The following is a 19259-nucleotide window of genomic DNA, read 5'->3' as shown; positions in this document are numbered from 1 at the left end:
ACACACACACACACACACACACACACGCACACACGCACACGCACACACGCACGCACACACGCACGCACGCACGCACGCACACATGCACGCACACACACACGCACACACACGCGCACACTGTCAGGATTGGGGGCTCAATCCCATCGCACGAGATCCGTTGGCAAGATTGGAGTCCGGCATGAATTCGAAGGTAGCTGGCCCATGCCGTCGTCCAACTTATCCACGCTGAGGACGTTGATGAAGGGAAGAACTGCTTCTCATCGAGAACGAGGAATATGGGTTTATTTACAGAAATTAAATCAGTCTAACATGACTGCTTGAGAAAAAGAGTGTCAGTCCAACATGACTGCACGAGAGAAGTGAATCAGTCTAACATGACTGCTCAAGAGAAGTGTGTCCAGCATTCGCACAACAGCAGTTTTTATACACTCGGTCCGCCGGCCATACGAGGCGGCGACTGTTCATTTACTCATCGCCAACTTGCCGCCGCCGCCCCGCAGAACAGTTTACGTACACAAAGGCACACACATTCCGATGCCCGAAGCCGGCGTTGGAGGGGTGCCGTTCCGGGAAGTATCGGCGCCAATGGTGGGTAGCTCGTTGTATTGCGTCTGGTCGAGGCATGGGAAGCACCAAAAAACGGCTTTCCCGCGGCAGCTTGTTCGTGCCTATCAGATCAGGTCCGCGCTGGAGAGCTCCGGAACCATTGTTCGCCCACCGAACTCGTTCCGTCACAATGACGATGGGGCTGGTTGATGGAGGCGGTTTTCAGCACAAAGGCCGCTTCATCGAACGCCTCCTAGCTGCAGCGACGGAGAGTGGGGGATGCGCGTCTTGTCTCCCAGTCGTAACTGGGTAGCAATCTTGCCTTGCAGCTCGCCATTCTTAACAACACACATACAACTGTCGTGGTCCGAAGATACTTCTTTGTAAGCGGGCTTAGGTGTCGATTATTCTCCGTGATTGTTGGCGCAGCGTGTTTGAAACCTGCATGAAGCCTCGTGTTTGAAACCTGCATGCATGACGCGCACACACACGTCGAATTATGTGCAACAACTTGCGCGCCATTAGGAAATGTAGAACGCCTGCCGCATTGCGCGGTGTACGTGTCGCTGTCGTTTGCGTGTGCTGTGCACGGTAGGAGGACATATTTTTTTTCTTTCGCGTTTAAACGTGTACCATATAGAAATGTGTTTGAGGTACGCCTCGGGCGCTCCATAGCCGCACATTCATGTATATACATAATAGATGACGGTAGTCATCGGGCGGACACTGTGGCACAATCTCCCTGTGACTCTTGCTTAACAACCGTAAAGGCTCTCTAATGCGCGTATGTGAAGCGTTGTGGTAGCATCCCTGTAAGGCCTCTTAGCGGTTTTGCCCTGAGAGTTGAGCTCGAAAGAGCGCGGGTCTTCGTATAACCTTTAAATGCGAGTGAGTACTGCTGCCCCTGCAAAGCCCGATTAAAATAGTGAAAAGTGGGTGCGAAAAGCTGCGTCAAAGTTAATGCATTTGAACAACAACAACATGGCAGTTTCAAAAGCGGTCACGCAGAAGTCTCGTATAGCGGTCCCACCATTGTCTACGCGGCATCTGAGATCTACTCTGAGCTAGGCCCGTCGGTGACCACCGACCCCCTGGCCAGACGTTTCCTGTCGCAAACGACGTCTGCCGCATCGCAGAAGTAAATTATGAGCATCCTCCTGGAGCCCTTTCGTCTCCGTGAAATGCCGCATCTTTCTAAACGTTGTTCGGGTGCGATGACAGATGAGTCAGCGCACCCGAACAGTCTCCTTTTTGACAGATGTTCAGAGATAGAGCGACGAAGTACAAGAAGAAAAGGGGAGAAGGTCAGTCAAGTTACCCTGTTCGTTCCTACACACTCATTATCAATCTATTTGCAGCTTGATAACAAGCGCGTGTTAGTACGAACAAAGTAACTGCTGCCCATAAAATTGGAAAGGTAAAAGAATATATATAGAAATGTTTTAGAAAAGTATCAGTTCTCAGTTGAGGTAAATGGAAAAAAAAGTAGTTTTGTTACTTGAAAGGAAATGTGCCATAGCGACACGCCAAAGCATAGAGTGAAAGAGAGAGAAATAGAGAGAGGGTGATATGGTGTTTCTAAATGTCACACATCAATACACCATTTTTTCTGCTTCTTCTGAAGTTTTCTCGATCCACAAATGATTTTGCTAATGCGCTTCATTCCTGTGTGTTGTCCTTAATTCTTTAAGATTTGCCGTATTGCTCCTTATTTTCCTCTTTCCTCCCCTTCTCCCTATCTTGCATTTCTATGTTTCTGTGTCCTTCTTTCTGAAGAATAGGCAGGCGTCGGGCCCCTTCCTACGGCAGTTACCAGCCTGCTCCTCGCTTTCCCTTTCCTGTCTAGTGTATGTACGTGGGTAAACTGTGCGGAAAAAGCTTGTGAGCCAGGGCAAAAAAAAAAAATGTCTTGATGCAAAAATTAACATTCATCATTTTAAACAGAGCATGTAGCCCATAACAACAACAACAAAAAACTCAGTCCCTTTCCACTCTGTGAAGAAGGATAACCAGCGAAGCTGTGTGTGGGAGCCCCTTAATGGCGAATTGCACCTCCTCCGCAGGTCGGCCCGGCATTGCAATATCTTCGGGATCGGGCCACGTATGGGGAGTTGTTTGCTTACAACAACGAGACGAACATTTCCTTGGACGGTAGAGGTATACAGCTTCGCTTTAAAATGCAGCCATATCGATGATGACCAGTTTTTATTCTGGTAAATAAAACTGTGATTTATCGATCGACCGATTGGTTGATCGATCGACCGACCAACTGATTGATTGATTGATTGATTGATTGATTGATTGATTGATTGATTGATTGATTGATTGATTGATTGATTGATTGATTGATTGATTGATTGATTGATTGATTGATCAGAGGAATGTCCCGCAAAAAAGAAAGAACTGCAGGAAAACAAAATCTACAATGCCGGGCCTTAAAGAGACACTAAAGACAAAGATATGTTGAGCTGTATTAGTAAATTACGCTATTATGATAGAAAAAATACATAAAAATTATTACAAAAACGCAATAAAGAAACACGGGTCGCGACGCCGCATTCAGGTTCCCGCACTAGCCCACCGTGACGTCATGGATTTTGACGGCGTCTGCTTTAGGGCTCAGGCCTAGTTAACTTTTTTATCGATCAAGATGAACCGCATTGTATACCACAGAAGTCAAAGGCTGAACTAGGCAAGTTTTGGGAGCTCTTACTGCTGCACAACTAACCAAGTACGGATTAATGCATTGAATTCAGTGATGTTAGTTTAACGAACCGGCGCTGTGGTTTCGGCTGGAAGTATGAGAAACGAAAGTTGAGCCTTCACTTTATACATCTTTATACAGTTAAGGAACCTAGGGTTCAGAAATAATACGTTATCGGTATAAACTTATTTAGCGTTTCTCTTTAGCGTCTATTTAAGCATTCCACAGAAGCGCGAAAGCTGTGACGGTATATTGAATGTATATACATAAGTCGTCGAAGAAATGAGAAACCTCTTTGCGTTTACGTGTACCTGGATGCGGAATAGACCTCACTGAGAGCGATTAAAAGCTCGAAAAGTGCCTTTGCTGCGTCCGTCCATCCGTCTGTATATCCGCGCGTCATGGCGATGACAGCCGTCGTCATTATAGTCGTGATCTCATAATAATAATAATATTTGGGGTTTTACGTGCCAAAACCACTTTCTGATTAAGAGGCACGCCGTAGTGGAGGACTCCGGAAATTTTGACCACCAGGGGTTCTTTAACGTGCACCTAAATCTAAGCACACGCGTGTTTTCGCATTTCGCCCCCATCGAAATGCGGCCGCCGTGGCCAGGATTCGATCCCGCGACCTCGTGCTCAGCAGCCCAACACCATAGCCACTGAGCAACCACGGCGGGTATAGTCGTGATCTGTCGTCGTCTTCAGGACGGAATAGGCGATACTGTGTAGTGGACGAGTACGACAATGCGTGCGTCACAAGAAAGAAAGAAAGTATTGGTGTCAGCTGTGGCTGTCATCTGTGGGTGCCAGCTGCTGTCGAAGTAGAATGACCTCAGAGCCGCGCTGTAATCATTAAAGTGTGCTCACGTCTCTTTATTTTCACTCGCCCTGAAAGGCCTGTGTACGGCCTGCAAGTCTAAATGATAATGTTTATTCACAACTCCTCTTAAACGCCACGATTGTTGTAAAAAAAAAAATCGAGAAAGACAACGTATAACCTGACTCCGTTTGCTATAAGCTATTACAATGAGTTATGGCTGACGTCTCCTATAATTACGGGCCTTGTCGTGCTAGCGAATACACGTGTCCTGGCGTTTTTTTGCGTCTGTGTTCGTCATACCGCGCCGCATCCGCTCAGTCTCGAGCGTGTAGTGTGAAACATTCTCGAGCGAAGGCTCCTGTCGCCATAGGCATATACATCTTCTAGATTGCACGCACATCACTGCCGCACTATTGAGAAACGGAGCACTAACGGCGCCGTGCACAGCTCCCGCTTCTTAGGTGTCAAAACTCAAATCATCTGCTCCGTCTCAGCGATCGCATGGGCGCTCTATGTATAGCGTCAGATAGTTGTAACAGTTGGACAGGATTGTTGTAATACTCGGAAAAACGAGAAAAAGCAAGGCCGCGACACGCGGCATGTGTTTGGCGCCGCAAGATGTGTGCGCAGCTGCACAAGGGGACTGGACGCCTGCAAAGCAGAAAAGAAAAAGGAAATAAAAAGCAGCAAGTAGGCGTTGAAATGTTTGAAAAGCGTCTTGCTATGGTCGCTGCTTTTCTTTTTTTTCTCTCTCTCTGGAAGCGCGTTTTCGCTAGCGTCTCCATGTGCATGCCGAGCTGAGGCCTGTTGTACGTGTCGCCGCGCGCATCGTCAAAAAAAAAAAAAAGAAAAGAAAAGAAAAGAAAGGTCGGCTCGAAAGCGCGCAAGCTGTTTCGATTCACCGAGGAAGTGCATAGCACCCACGCTATACTACTACCGGCAGCTCCGTCGCGTCGCACACAAACGGGTTCCCTTTGCTGGCCATCGATTTGTCGAAATAAGAATCGCAGTGGTTGTGTTATACGGACGGAAAGACTGGCCACAACAGCTTGGTTAGGTTGATATGGCGCCAAAGACAACTAGCTCATCTCGCGGTGGTGTTGCCCCTTATGTGTATATGGGAAGAGTGTTGTGCGGGCTCGTTCACTCCAGGGACCATACTGGACTGTGCTATTGGGGCTAGGTGACCCGTAGACAAGACAACCTTTGTGCGCTTGTGTTCGTGCACGCATCACGTTCTTTTTAAAATTTTTCTTCAGTCTTGGTCTTTTCTTAATTTTCTTGCGCGACTCTTCTGTGGTTCTACCTTACCATGCTAATAAATAAATAAAACAAAACATGACCCCGCGACCATCATAATAATAATCACCATCGCCAACCACCTTAAACGCCAAATTAAATTGTAAATGTCGGAAACATACGAGTACCTTAAACAAAAGAGAGAAATGAGAAGAAAAAAAAAAACTACTCTGGACATTCCCCTTCGAGCGGTTCTGCAACATCGTGGTCAGAAATATACATACAAGCTCACGGACGCTGACGCACCGTTGACGTTGAAGAGCACTTCGTTCAAAGTGAGCCACCGCTCAATTGCGGTTCGACTGCAGTGAACGGCATAAACTTTCAAGAACCGAAGCTTCGAGTTTTGCAACGTCAGCACTGCGATCGGCTGCAGTGGATGATCATCGAGGCTGTCTCGAAAGATGGAACATCGCCTCTGTTCATTGTTAATCCGGCTTTAAACGTATGGAATAGGAGCCAACTGATTCCTTTTTCTTTCTCGTGGGTATTTTTTCTGTATGGATTTATACTGCACTCCTGAAAATAAAGCATTTGGTTGCTAATGGTTGCCCGTGGCTCTTTTGCTGTGTCGCGCTGTTTTGAGCGACGGTTTATATGGACTTCTCTTTGGTGACTACTACTAGGCGGCGGTGACGGGCCTTTGCGTTTTTATCGCGTTAAATTTAGCCATGAATATTAAAAGTGAGAAACAAACTTGCAATGTGTGGTGCTGGAAATACCATAGCAGCGATGCAATGTTTGCATACGCTTAAAATCAACCGCACGCATATAACCGTAAAAAAAATTATTTCGATCAAAGAATAATACAATTACGATCACTTTGTGTTCGGGGAGCGTGAAATAGCAGAAAGCTCAACATAAATAGGACAACGGTGCTTATCAAACCGGAGACTACCACTTGTCGAAGCAGTGCTCTTTAATTAGACACCAAGTGGTGCCGCTTAGTTCACAACCGCTTGGTGCTGTACTAAGCAACAACAACCCTATTAGGCTCAGCTTGTCTTCTTTATTTAATCTTAGCTCGAAACTTTGCTTCGCCAAAGTCCACTTGAGTTGCGGGTTTCGCTGGCTGCCGGCATTTCATACGTTTGATCAACTAAGCTCCTCGCGTCTTCCGCTACCCTGAATCTGGCCTTTTCACGGAGAGCAAACTTTTCGACAAAGCGGTGAAGTTCATCCTCCCACGTCACTTCTCCGCCAGACAATGTGACGTCATTGGTCACTACTTCAAGGATAAGGGAAGTGCAATGCGCGGAGCCAGCGCATGGTATTTGCACCTAATGTCAACGCAGTGATGACGTTAACATTTTAACGTGTTTACAGGACACGAACTATACGGGCGAATCTGCTCCTATAAGAATCAGCTGTGCCACCACCTTTGCAGGGAAGCTCGCTTGTGGGCAAGTCCTAGCTCGCGCCCTGCCCGAGTCCGCAAAAACGAAGTTCTAAGGGAGCGGGGTAAAATTGTTTCTTCCATTCGGTTCGGTGTAAACAAAGAGTGCGAGAGTATTAAAGGGACGCTAAAGAAGATTAGGTGAAGCTGAATAATGAAATTGCGCTTATCGAAATATTCCCTGTATAGTAAGATAACGCTTGATAAACCACGCAGTTCATTCGATTGGAGTAACGAAGGTAAAATATAGCTTTTTTCTTCTTTTTTTTACGTATGGAACATGAATACCTATAGTACGCATCGCAGCGCCCAAAGTTCAAACTTACGGGGATTCCATAGTCGCCTAGCCCCTCCTCGTGTGTTCATTTATTTTTATTTATTTATTTCGCCGCGGTTTTGTGGCTGGCTTGCCTTCGGACCCACGGTGCTACGAGACCGATTGTTTACCAAGGAACTTCTGGGCTTCGTGAGAAAGCCGCGTAGCGTCTATTATTATAACCTTCGTCCTCTTCTTTCGTTTCCTTTTTTTTCCCTTTTTCAACTCTAACCAGCACGTATAGCGTTCAAATGCGCGCGTGGTATGCGTCGCTGGGCGTTCTTCAGCCAGCGAGTGCGCTTTCTTTTTTTTAAAGCCGGCCAAGACCACGTCCTTGCTGTTTGCTCTCGGGCGCAGTCCGTTGGAAGCGTTTACGCACACGCCCACGCCTAAGCCTTTCGGAACCGGACGCCGTTTGTTTCGAGCCCGGCGCAAATATGTGCCGAACACTACGGGCCGGGCCTCCACGATTTTAAGCGCTTTTGAGAGCGCTGTGCATGCTTTACCGCGCACGCTCTAACTTCATTTATGTCGGAGCACGTGACTGGGGTTCATACTTTTGCTTCGCCCACCTTAGCCTGTGCAGTGGCGGGTGGGCGACTTCTGCTTCTTGTCTTTGGGCGCAGGCTCGTTTATGGGCCAGTGATGGCCTCATCGCTTGAAGGGACACTAAAGAAAAATGCTAGGTCGACGTGGACTGTTTAAGTACCATCCTACAAACCTCGCAACGCTTGTTTCGTGCTTGGAAAAGACCTAATTTACGAGAAAAGTGCATCTGAAGGGTCCGAATGCCTTTTTCTAAATTCAAATCTCCCGCCACCCAAACGGGGGGAGTGGTGACGTTGCATACGCCATCACCACCCTTTTCTGCATGCCTGCCGTCGACGAGTAAAACGGCGCCCGACAGACGGCGGTACCGAGTCAAGGCAGAGCGGTGCATTCGCCGCTGCAGCTGCTTTTTGGTCAAGTGGCGTGGACCGTTCGGGCATCTGGCGACCTCACATGGAAGTTGAATTCTCTGCTACTTCCAGTTTGTGCGAGTTTCGGGAGCCAGCAAAACCAGCCCAGCACTATGCGATCAGGAAAGTACTGAAACTCGAAAGCGTGGGCGGCGCAGAATCGAGCGCGAAGGAAACCGTTCGACCGCCCGCGTCGTTGTCAACGGTAGCTTCAATTAGTTTTTTTTTCTTAATATGAAACGGAACTGGACAAGTAGATTTTAGTTCAGCTTACACTACAACACAATGATGTTTTTTGGAGCGAGTAGTTGAGCACTAGTGACATAATTTAACTGAGGAGTGCTTTCGTCATCGGACAAGTGCTTGAATGTCCCGGGGGAGTTTCTTATCATGTCCGGCATTTACCTCAATTTCTCGATTATTGAGGCTCTGTTCGCGACAATATTGATGCCTTAGAGATTCTCGAGCACTAATCTATCACTTTAGCTTGACTTAGTATTTGCCTTTATTGTCCCTTTAACGCTTGAAACTTCAGCTGCATGGTCTTGGCGGACGATCTGATTAGGAGCCATGCCGTGGTTGGTATGGAGGGAGGGGGGCCTGCGGATTGATTTTGGCCACCAGGGGTTCTATTAACGCGCACCCAATGCATCGCGCACGAGCGTTTTTTTTTTTTGCATTCCATTCCTCATTGGAATGCGGCCGGGAGTCGAACCCGCCACCTTGACCTCAGCAGCGTAACGCCATTGCCACCGCTTTATAACGAGCCGGGTAAGGCGTCAATGTGGCAAAGTTGACGCGGCAATCTCTGGGCGCTTAGAGTTAGGGAACGCAAACAAACAAACAAATAAGTAAACATAGAGCGACATTGTTTATCGGGAACAATGAAGAGGCCCGACGCAACAAGTGCTGGCCTGTCACTCGAGAGGACGCGCAGAAGCTGGATATGAAGGCTTGCATATGAACGCGGCGCCATATATGGTATACGCTGGCTGCGCGCGCGAACCAGTCATACCGCGGGGAAGTAACGCACCCGCATTAAATCAATGGCTACCAGCCATGCTATAGTAGCGATAAAGAAACCGACGATTTTGAATGCCGCAAATGGGAACACCTTGAGCAGAAGTGCGCTGGTCTTATATCAGTCGTGTCTGGGAACAAGATCGTTGTAAACGCTCCGTAGTGTAAACTACGCAGTTCTTACTAACCAAAACCTTCGTGTGTCGACGTACGGACTTCAATGAATACGTATAAGGAGGTGGATGTCTGGTACACGAAGTGTTTAGTCCCTATTGTTTCTTTTCTTTTAATCATTTGGCACATGTTTTCACCGTATCAACCCGTTTGCTACTACACTGCAAACGCTCTAACCTCCTAAAGCTGCGCTTTCACATTTTATATGTAAGCGCGCTGTTCTTTGCCACAAATGCCGCTAGGGCTTGGCTGTATTGGTTATACCTGTTAGGCGGAAAGGTAGTTCATACTAGTATGTGGGTCTATTATACGCTTAGCTTCAGCGCAATCCGTCGCGCATACGAAACACGTGGCGCCACATGGTACGCATTTATCAGCTCCCGTAATTTTTGCACCGACTGATTAAAAACTGGAATTTCGCTTTACATTAGTCCTCTCATTGGCGTTATTTCTGGTAAATCACCTGTATTTAGTGCAAGGAGTGGCCGTTATCTATAAGAAATGTGAAAATGGCGCCTTTCTAATTAAGGTTATCGCGGTGAAAGCACACACGATTTGCCGTGGCCAACTCTAACCAACCGCTCTTGCGCGCGATCTACTTTCACGGTGCGCAAGAGATACTCGTATATGAGCCCTCGGGAAACGCGCAATCATTTTAAAGGAAGAAACATAATGTAGGAGAGGTGTGGTCTGTGTGTCTCGGCGGAAGTGGTGTGGCAGTTATTACGTACTGGAATATCCGTGGCTATACAATTGTCGCGCACGCTCCATTTGGCACGCGTATTTTTCGCTGCACGAGGGTGGTGGCGTCTCGTTTTTCACACTTGCCCTTTCAGCGGCTCACCCATGCCCATCGTCCCAAGCCGGTGTTATTCTGGGTTCTCCCTGGAGGCACGCAGAACAGTCGAGGACCTTCAAGGCCAGCACGGGACCGTGGTGCATGTGTGTTTACGCGCGCGCGTGCGCGTATGTTTGCGTTCTGCCCTTCCGGTCGCGCCGCCGAAAAAGAAAAAAAAAAAGAATGAAAACTTTCGGTTTCCTTTGTGGTGCATCAAATGTCTCTGCCGTGCATCTATGTGTGCCTTATTTGCAGCTCATTCTCTCCCACCGCGCTGACTCATATTGTAGCAGGAACAACCTGTTGCAGGGCGTCACATCTTTTTAGAATGAAGCCAAGCCGAGTCATATTTGCCATTTGATATATTATTATTATTATTATTATTATTATTATTATTATTATTATTATTATTATTATTATTAATTTTTTTATTACTCCAAATCTTTGTTTCTAAACTGCGAAATACGAAAACGTGCTCAGAGCAAGCTACACGCTACACGGCTACTGTACAACACGCAGTCGACGTGCCTCATTAGCGCTGTGTCACGCAACTTGCGCTTCCTGTCGCATCCCTTGTCGAAATCATTGGTCGACGAGGCGCAAACAGAGCATGCTAACTGGTCGAACGATGCATCGGTGATTGATGCTTGCCTAGGCTGTTCTTTTGGTTTGGTCACTCGAATGAGTGCTCTTTGTCATGCGCTCGACGCCGTTCAAAGTTCGGGCCTCAGGAGAAAGAAAAAAAAAAGCATTAGCCATTATGATATGACGACGGCGCTGATATTCACGTGGACAGCAAGCCACTCCTTATTGACGGCAAGAGCGGCATTCTGTTGAAAAAATGACGTGTCAGAGAGCAAACGCAATTCGCAGATCGCAAGGTAAAAAGATTAGAAACTTTTTTTTTTTCCTGGTATTTGCAATCGCGCGCTACGGTGACTTCTTCCCGTCGCGCTTCCCGTGTTGCGTTCTGTCGTCCTGTCAAAAAAGAAAGCAGTAAAAAAAAAACGAGGAATGATGTGTGTTTCGGCGATTTAACTGAAATGTTTTAATGTAGAGGCATCCAAACCGATTTGTTATGCGACACGGAAAGTCATTGCTTCAAAACGAACGACAGCTAACAGGAAAGAAAGTTTGCTCTCTCCTTGAGTTCTCATAGCGCGAACAGAATAACAAGGATATGATATTCATGTCATTGCTCAATTTGAGCGATGCGCTTCTCTGAGGCCGCAGTCTTCTGACATCTGTCGCACACCCGATGTGCGCTCAGCGATCCTCGATGCGCGAACACCGACGTATGAAAATATGCACACAAGGATTGTTTATTTTGCGGCAACCTTGTTCACTTTTGCCCTAGCAGTCCTAGCGCCTAGAATTTTTTTCACGGATGTTTCTTTCTCATGTTTTTGTTAGAATCCCGCCGTATTACTTAACGCAAGTACACTTCATTGGTGTACAAATTATTTGAGAAGTTTGGCTAATATACATCTTCACTGTGTGTGTGTGTGTGTGTGTGTGTGTGTGTGTGTGTGTGTGTGTGTGTGTGTGTGCGTGTGTGTGTGTGTGTGTGTGCGCGTGCGTGCGTGCGTGCGTGCGTGCGTGTGTGTGTGTGTGCGTGTGTGCGTGTGTGTGTGTGTGTGTGTGTGTGTGTGTGTGTGTGTGTGAGTGAGTGAGTGAGTGAGTGAGTGAGTGAGTGAGTGAGTGAGTGAGTGAGTGAGTGAGTGAGTGAGTGAGAGAGAGAGAGAGAGAGGTGGGGGGTGGAACCCGCTATATGAAGGCATGCTGACTGTGCTGGATTGAAAGCATCCGGGCGCTTGTCTTTCGGCGCTTTTTTTATTCCGTACGCATTTGGCGTATAATAACCAATTAAGGAGAACAGGTCCAGTAATCATCGTCCTATAATATCTTGAAAGAGCAGTTAAACGTTATTATTTTTGCAGGTTCGTGTGATTATGAAGTGCTATAGATCTTGGTGGGTGTACTTGTACACGCATCGTCGTCCAAGGTAGCGGTATCCATGGGTCGAAATTAACGCTGTTTAAGGCGAGAACACATATAACGTTGCGGAGCCCTATCCAAACACACAATCGCTCGTGGTTTCGGTTTCAGCCACTTTTTTTAACGCTTTCGGACAGGTGTATGAGAGAACCTATTTTCCTTCCCGTACAGTGAAGTACGCATCTACTCTGCCAACATTAAAATGAGATTCTTGCTCTTAGCGCACTGCTTCGTTTTTCACTCAGATTTCTAAAACAGATTGTATTCTTGGTCCGCGTCATTCGACAAGGCTTCTGGCGTCGGTTTGCTTGGTTTCAACATTTTCTGTTGAAATTGTTAGGCTATCAAAACGCATAGCATATTGCAGAGCCGCAAGCAAAACTGTGCATTGACAGGAGCGTATACAACCCGTATCTGGCAAACACACGGAATATTTATTTATTTATTTATTTATTTATTTATTTATTTATTTATTTATTTATTTATTTATTTATTTATTTATTTATTTATTTATTTATTTATTTATTTATTTATTTATTTATTTATTTATTTATTTATTTATTTATTGCACGTACTTTCAAGGCCCGAATGTGTTACAGAAATGAGTGGCTATGTCTGCCGACCCTGGAGTTCCCTGCTAGAATTACTTACTAGGGCTGCCACGGGAATGCTATAGGGTTGTACATGCGTGGATATGTCTAGTCGGTGTGCCTGTAGTTTCGAACGCATCTTGTCCCGTTGTTTATTAAGCTTTACTTTTTCTAAATTTAAAGACAATCATTATTATTATTTTTGTTTCTATAAACGCGCGAAGGCAGTGACATTCTACGCACACGCACGATCGTTACGAATTTTTCGCACTTATAGCGCAATATTTCCTTGAAAATTGTCTGTTTTGCAAAGTTGCAAAATCGTTTGAAGCCAGAAGAACCAAGTTCAGGCGAATCCGCGTTGCGTCCGTCATTCCCATGGTGCAGCTAAACCGCCACGTTTCCAGTTCCCTTGGATCCGCCAGATATTTTTTTTTTCGTCTGGTGATTCTTATAGAAAATTCTGTGCATGCCGACTGTTTTCTTTTTCGTTTTTGCAACCTCTTTGAGATGTCCATCGCGGCAGGGCTTCCGGCCTTGCTCCCAACGTTTATGAAGGGACCGCACGTGCCGACCGGGCTGGTCGTCGGTTGAGCAGCACGCGCAACTTGCGCTGCGACCGACCCAAGTCGACAGCTGCGCCCGAGTGCAACCTAACTATATATTGTTACGGACGAGATGGATTTGTTTACGAAATGATCGAGGGCGATGTACACAGCGAAGGGAACAGCTTTCAGGGCGGTTTCCCCCCGAGACAATGCCCGTCATCGCTTATATTCCTTGGCACGAGCGTTCTGCCCCTGCAGGCAGAGAGCGACCGTGACGCCTGCAGAGGTACGACGAAACAATTGCGCCCCCCCCTCCCCCCGCGAACGACAAAGCACGGACGCGCTCGTAAACGAGAGTCCTAGCCCGAGTTCGCGGACTGCCCAAGAGCTGATGGGTACGCGGTCCTTATGTAGCCGGCGCGAACGTTTGCACCGTTTTTGTTCAGACCTTTGTTTTTAAGGGAAATCGTGGCTCCGTGCGTACGCTATAGGTGCACGAATTTCTCTTAAGTGGACTGATCTCCTATGCGGACTTTCTCTTATCGGGGCTACCAACTCGTTGGATATGTTGTCGCTGCGCTCTGGTGCGGGCTTTGCCGAACTGGTGTTATGGGATAGAGGAGTAACCAGAGGCGCCACTCGAAAGCGCCAAACTCTCGAAGTTCCTCGAACAAGCGGCCCGCGAAGACGTTCGAGTGAAGCGACCGTAAATCTCTCGGTAGAGCTTCTTCGTCGCTTTCAGCTTGCCTGCATTGCACAAGACTTAACTGACACACACCCTTTGCTCCGAAGCGTATAGCACTGCTGTCGGCGAATAGCCATATACTATCTGTATATGTGACTCTGCACCACAAACGCTTGAGTTTGGGCCATATCAGTCATATTCAGTTGCCAATTAATGTTACAGGAGGTTTAGCCATACCGATCGTGGAAGAAAATAATAACGCGACCGTAGACACAGGAGCCGTGGTGGAGCGTTGGGGCACGTGTATGTGATATTTTGTGATTAGTTGATGTGATCCACATTTTCGGCTGCAGTGCATGCGCCGGCTTTGTGAGGCGCCGATCTCCACGTATATATAGAAGGCCGCAACGAATTTACGCCCTCAGCCCAAGTGAGTCGCTGGCCATTTCAGCGCACGCCGGAGACATTCCAAGCATCCGAACGTCTCAGTGGTTGGCTTATACGACCTCACATTCTTCGCGCGCAGTTATTAAAAGACATGCCAGTCACACATAAATAAAACCAACCGTCTACTGTGATACCACGGACTATCTTCGGTTGTGACTCTTTCTTGGGCACTAGCAGATGCATGCGCCTCCTACATAATTTACTATGAACAAGGAAGCGTTCCGGAAGTTTTCTTCTGGGTCCACTCCTTCTGGGTCATTTCTATAGCAGAAATTGTTTGCCAGATCGTATATGTCTCCGAATGCAGGCCCCGTCGACACGCAATTTTCTGTGGTTTCGCAAGTGTGGAGTTTTGCAAGCTGTTCCAGTGGACCCTCGCGTCCTCTTCACTTTTCACCTTCAAGTGCCGCGAATCGCTTTGCGTACGTTCGCGCGAAGTAAAACTTCGAAAGTATCAGAAAAAAAAAAGAAGCTTCAACACATTGATACCCGCGGGAATCAATTTCACTGTGGTTGTGCGCGTCGCTGCCTCCTCTCTTGCAAGGAGGACACAATTTACAGGAGCAAAAGTTAACGATCGGAAAAGTGTTAGTATAGAAACGTCCCCAAAACAAGACAGGAAATTAGTGTCGCACGCAACTCTGCACGTCTTGTCACGACGGAACTGGCTCCTTCGCGACTTGATGGGCACCATATATGTAGGTACGACAGAAAATGCTGTCGGCATACACGGCGTATCTATAGCGTTAGTGGGTGACGTCAGCACGTCTGATTGTGCTGCAGGAAGTCGCGGGTCTGCGACAAGCGATTCGGTCATGAACGCTTGACTAACCGCTGCAGGTGACTCAGGTGCGCTGTCGTCGTTCCGCAGCTGAGCAAGAGGTAGCGAATTCGCATCCCGACCGCGGCTGCCACATTTCAGTGGGGATGGAATGCAAAAAAAAAAACGCTCCTGTATCTAGATTTATGTGCGCGTTAATTGACCCCGAGTGGTCTAAACTAATCCGGAAACCTTCACCACGGCGTATATACCTCATAATACGCTGTGCAATTTTTGCTTTGCGTTAATTTTCGAAGTGTTAAATAGATGATACGCGAAAAAGAAAGGAAACCGTCGCCGATGTGCGTAAATCCGAGCAACTCGTTCACCTAAGACAGCGAAATTGGGAATGGAAGTTCTCTAATACTATTATACAGATGTCCCACAGGGGTCTGTACTTTGCCGCTGCCCGAACTCTATACCGTAGAATTTGCAAAGGCATTCACAATATCTGGACAATTCCTTCGCTGCACCCGAGTCTTTTGAATCGCTTTGCTATATCGGAGCTATACTGTAATATAGTCTCCGCTATATCCGGCGAATGTTCCTGCACGCTGCGCCGGCTCCGCGCTGTAGTACAAAGCGTACGTACTTCGTTCGACGCCTACTACTACGTTACCACACATTTGCCGCTCCCGCCTCCACACGAATACCGTCGTAGAGCGCCCCTATGTAGCTTCGCTCTAACGAAACAAAACGAAGGACAGAAAAACCGACAGTGCGCTCGGTTTCTTCTGTCGTGACGTCAGCAACACGTCCCGAAGCATATATACGACGAGGCTCTCTGCCGTAACGACTGAAAAATTCCTGTATTTGTGTTATTTGTTCTCGACTGAGGAGTGAAACCCACGCATGCGCCATATAACCATCCCCTCTTTCTATCTCGTTCCTTAGCAGAGCCAGCACGAGAAGGCGTTCGTGGAGTCCCAGACGGCGTCGCTGAAGCGGGTGGTGCGCTCGTCGACCAAGCAGGCGAGCTGCATCCCGCGCTTCTACTACCCCGCGGGCAAGCCCATGACGCCCGCACAGCTGGACGCGCACCTGGTCAAGGTCAAGGCAGCCTTCGCCAGCCTCAGGGATGGCCGGGCCACCAGCACAAACTTCAGCGCCATCATCAGGGTGAGATGTAGATCCTCCTGCAGACCCCGCGCATACTTTACATCGCACATTTACTGCCGCAATATGGCTCAAATAAATGCGTGCATGACTTCTCCGGAAGGACCTGCAGGACTGCTTCCTGAAACTTATTGTCCACAATTAGCCGATACATGTCCTGATAAGAATGCAATCAGTTACATGTATATTTTGCACATTTTACGACGTGCTTTCGGTTGCAAATATCTTGACGTGTGGCGAGACGTTGCGGCCGCCATTTTTGTGTATGACGTACGAACACCTGTGGTACTTGCGGTGCAATTTTATTGGCCGTGTGGTCAGTGGTTGGTCTAGTGCATGCTGCTTTGGCCTGCAGAAGTCCGATTTTTTTTTCTTGTTTGGCCGTTAATGTAATGGCGCGTCCCACGTTGGGATATACGCCAAAAGTCACGCTGTAGGATGGATCACAAATAAAAAAAAGCAAAATTGATGAATGCAAGATGAAACAAAATAAACGAATACAATATTATGAAGTTAGGAGCCATCCGAAACGCATAAGCATTGCATAATAATAACTCACTAAATACGACTCTATAGAAAAGTCAGCACACGAGAAACTAGAAATTTTGGCGCACATTTCTTCGTGCCTCGGTCAAATAAATCGAAAGTGGCATCGGAGACGTTCCCGTTGCCAAATAGCATGAGTGGTAGCGCCCAATAAACAGACCAACAAAAGGCCAAGCTAGAGATCCTACAAAAGTATTTTGCTTTTGAATTAAACAACGACGACGAAGAGGTAATACGAAGTGTTCTAGTGACCCCTAATGAAGAGCAGGAGGAAAGGAGGAAAGAAAGGCAGGGAGGTCAGCCACACGCTCGTTTGGTTTGCTAGAAATTGGGTCTTTATATGCGGATTACGGCTCCCGTCCATTTCCAAGCTGCGACTCATATCATTTACGTTGAACGAATTGCATTAATTACACCCTGTGGAACAGTCCACGACGGCTATCGCTGTGGTAATCCTGTTCAGCGTGTGACGTAGCCTCTTCTGTACATGAGCTGCGATGGTGATTTGATCTGATTCGTGTTTCGCAGGCGTGCGGGGTGCCTCTCTACTGGAAGATGCCGCTGTACGCAGCCTGCGGAGGAGAGTCCCGCGGTTACGTCACCAGTGACGTCTTCATCGACTTCTGGAAGAGGTAGTTTTCGTGAAACTTAAGCCTTCTCTCTCTCTCTCTCTCCCGATATTTACTCTTGCAATACACGGCACGGCAGACAGAATTCCTTTTTTTTTTCACATTGTCAAGTGTACCACAGAGGGGAAGAAATGACAACCATTCCACTGTGTGAACATGGAATGGCAGCGAAAGCAGACGACAGCCAAAGCTCTGAAACGAAAAGCAAAATGCTTTCGCTGCCATTCCATCTTCACAAAGTGGAATGGTCATCATTTTTTTGCGTTGCGAGTCTGGCGTCGTTGCTCGTTCGGAGGTGCCCGCGCTCGCGATTGTCGTTTTCGTTCAGCATCGCGGGAACGTTCCTCGTCGTTGCTCGTTTCGCGCCGCGCCGTTTACATTCTCGTTGCCGTTCTCTCCGGCGCTCCTCGCACGCATGTTGCTCTTCGGGTGGACGAACTATACGTGTCCTCCCCATCGATAACGTAGCTGTTTTTAGCGCCGATACCTATCCTGCTTATATACTGCAATAACCTTGACGTCACGCTATTGTTCAGGCGAGCTTTCTAATCTGTTCCGCATTTCGACATCTGCGCCACCGCACTGCACCCGTATGGATTTGTTAGAAATCGCTAAGGTCGTTTCTGTTGCCGGACGCCGAAAAAACTACGGAAGGTTAGTCATGTACAGCTTTCGCTGTAAAAATTGTTTTATGAAACAAGATCGATATTTGGTTTAATTATCCCTTTAAGCTTATTCATTTCAGAAATCATGCGGTTTCTGTCGCACCTCTGACGTAAGCAGCAGCCGCTTCATGAAAGCTTGCGTTTCGCTTTCGAGTGAAACGGGCGGCTACATGTCGTCACTAGACCGCAACACGAAAACGGTGACGTCAGCATTGTTTCTTGAGGTATAGAGCCACACGGCGGATGAATATGCAAATTCCATCCGCAGACGAAAGTTTGCGTCCGAGGACCGACTACGACGAGTCCATCGATCATGTGAATATACCTCGCCTAAATTTTTTTCGAGAATGGACAAAATTCTCATTTTCTTTCGCACGCAGTAAATGTTTGGAACGCTTTGGCCGAAGATCTGTTTCCAAAGTTTCACAGGAGGACTGTATCCTGGGTGGACTTAGTCGGGACTGCTTTTTTGCTGGCGCAATATTAGTACCGCTCACAATGAGTGGACTTGATGATCGCATGCATGCATGAATGAATGAAACGGCGCGAACACGTGACATGACACGTGATTTGTCCTTTGGGGGTATAGTATGAATTTTGGAGAGAAATAGCGCATTTTAACGTTCTGTTGTCAGCAACAGGGGCGCGCAACTTGAGAGGCGAAAAGCTAATTTAGACGGCGCCTGTTAGTTTCAATTAACTTGGCTGAGTGATCGCACCATTAAGTGCCCGATAGAGTGCGGGTGCTCGCTTTATTAGGGCGCGTCATCTATACTGTTCTCCGGCGGTAACCACATGGAGCGTCTTGCAGCGTCTTCTCGGCGTGGCATCGCACGGCACTAGCGCGTCCACCATACGTCGCGCAAGGACAGCGCTTCTTTCGTGCCAGAGATTCTCACCATGAAAAGACAGAGAGAGAGAGAGCGAGAGAGAGAGAGAGGGGGGGGGGCTTTGGACATCGCCTATTTTAAGTTAAACTGACGTAAAGTGTCCTGATCATATAGCGGCTAGCGAGATCGCTGAAGTCAGTTGTGGGCGGCAAGGCGTTCATTTTCTCGTATTGCAAAGGAAAATAAGCTCGTAGGTATACGTCGACTTGAGGTGCACGCCCTCGTAGCGCAGGAAAGCGGTTCAAAAGGA

At 47.5% G+C, this 19259-nt stretch overlaps 1 protein-coding gene across 4 annotated transcripts in view; it reads left to right on the top strand.

The window, feature by feature from the left end:
* LOC135908200 (platelet binding protein GspB) overlaps positions 1-19259 on the top strand; it is a 138741-nt gene that overhangs the window by 90578 nt on the left and 28904 nt on the right. For 2 of the 4 annotated variants that reach the window (XM_070532301.1, XM_065439963.2), the window contains 2 exons: positions 16061-16282; positions 17354-17457. In XM_070532301.1, the coding sequence (XP_070388402.1) occupies positions 16061-16282; positions 17354-17457 (326 nt within the window). Of the gene's footprint in view, positions 1-16057; positions 16283-17353; positions 17458-19259 lie in introns of all 4 variants that reach the window. The other 2 variants (XM_070532300.1, XM_065439956.2) reach the window with 1 other exon arrangement.

Source organism: Dermacentor albipictus, chromosome 1, assembly GCF_038994185.2.
Source record: "Dermacentor albipictus isolate Rhodes 1998 colony chromosome 1, USDA_Dalb.pri_finalv2, whole genome shotgun sequence".
Taxonomy (NCBI): Eukaryota; Metazoa; Arthropoda; class Arachnida; order Ixodida; family Ixodidae; genus Dermacentor; species Dermacentor albipictus.
The sequence above is the reverse complement of the archived record's forward strand: the minus strand, read 5'-3'. Positions and strand labels throughout refer to the sequence as shown.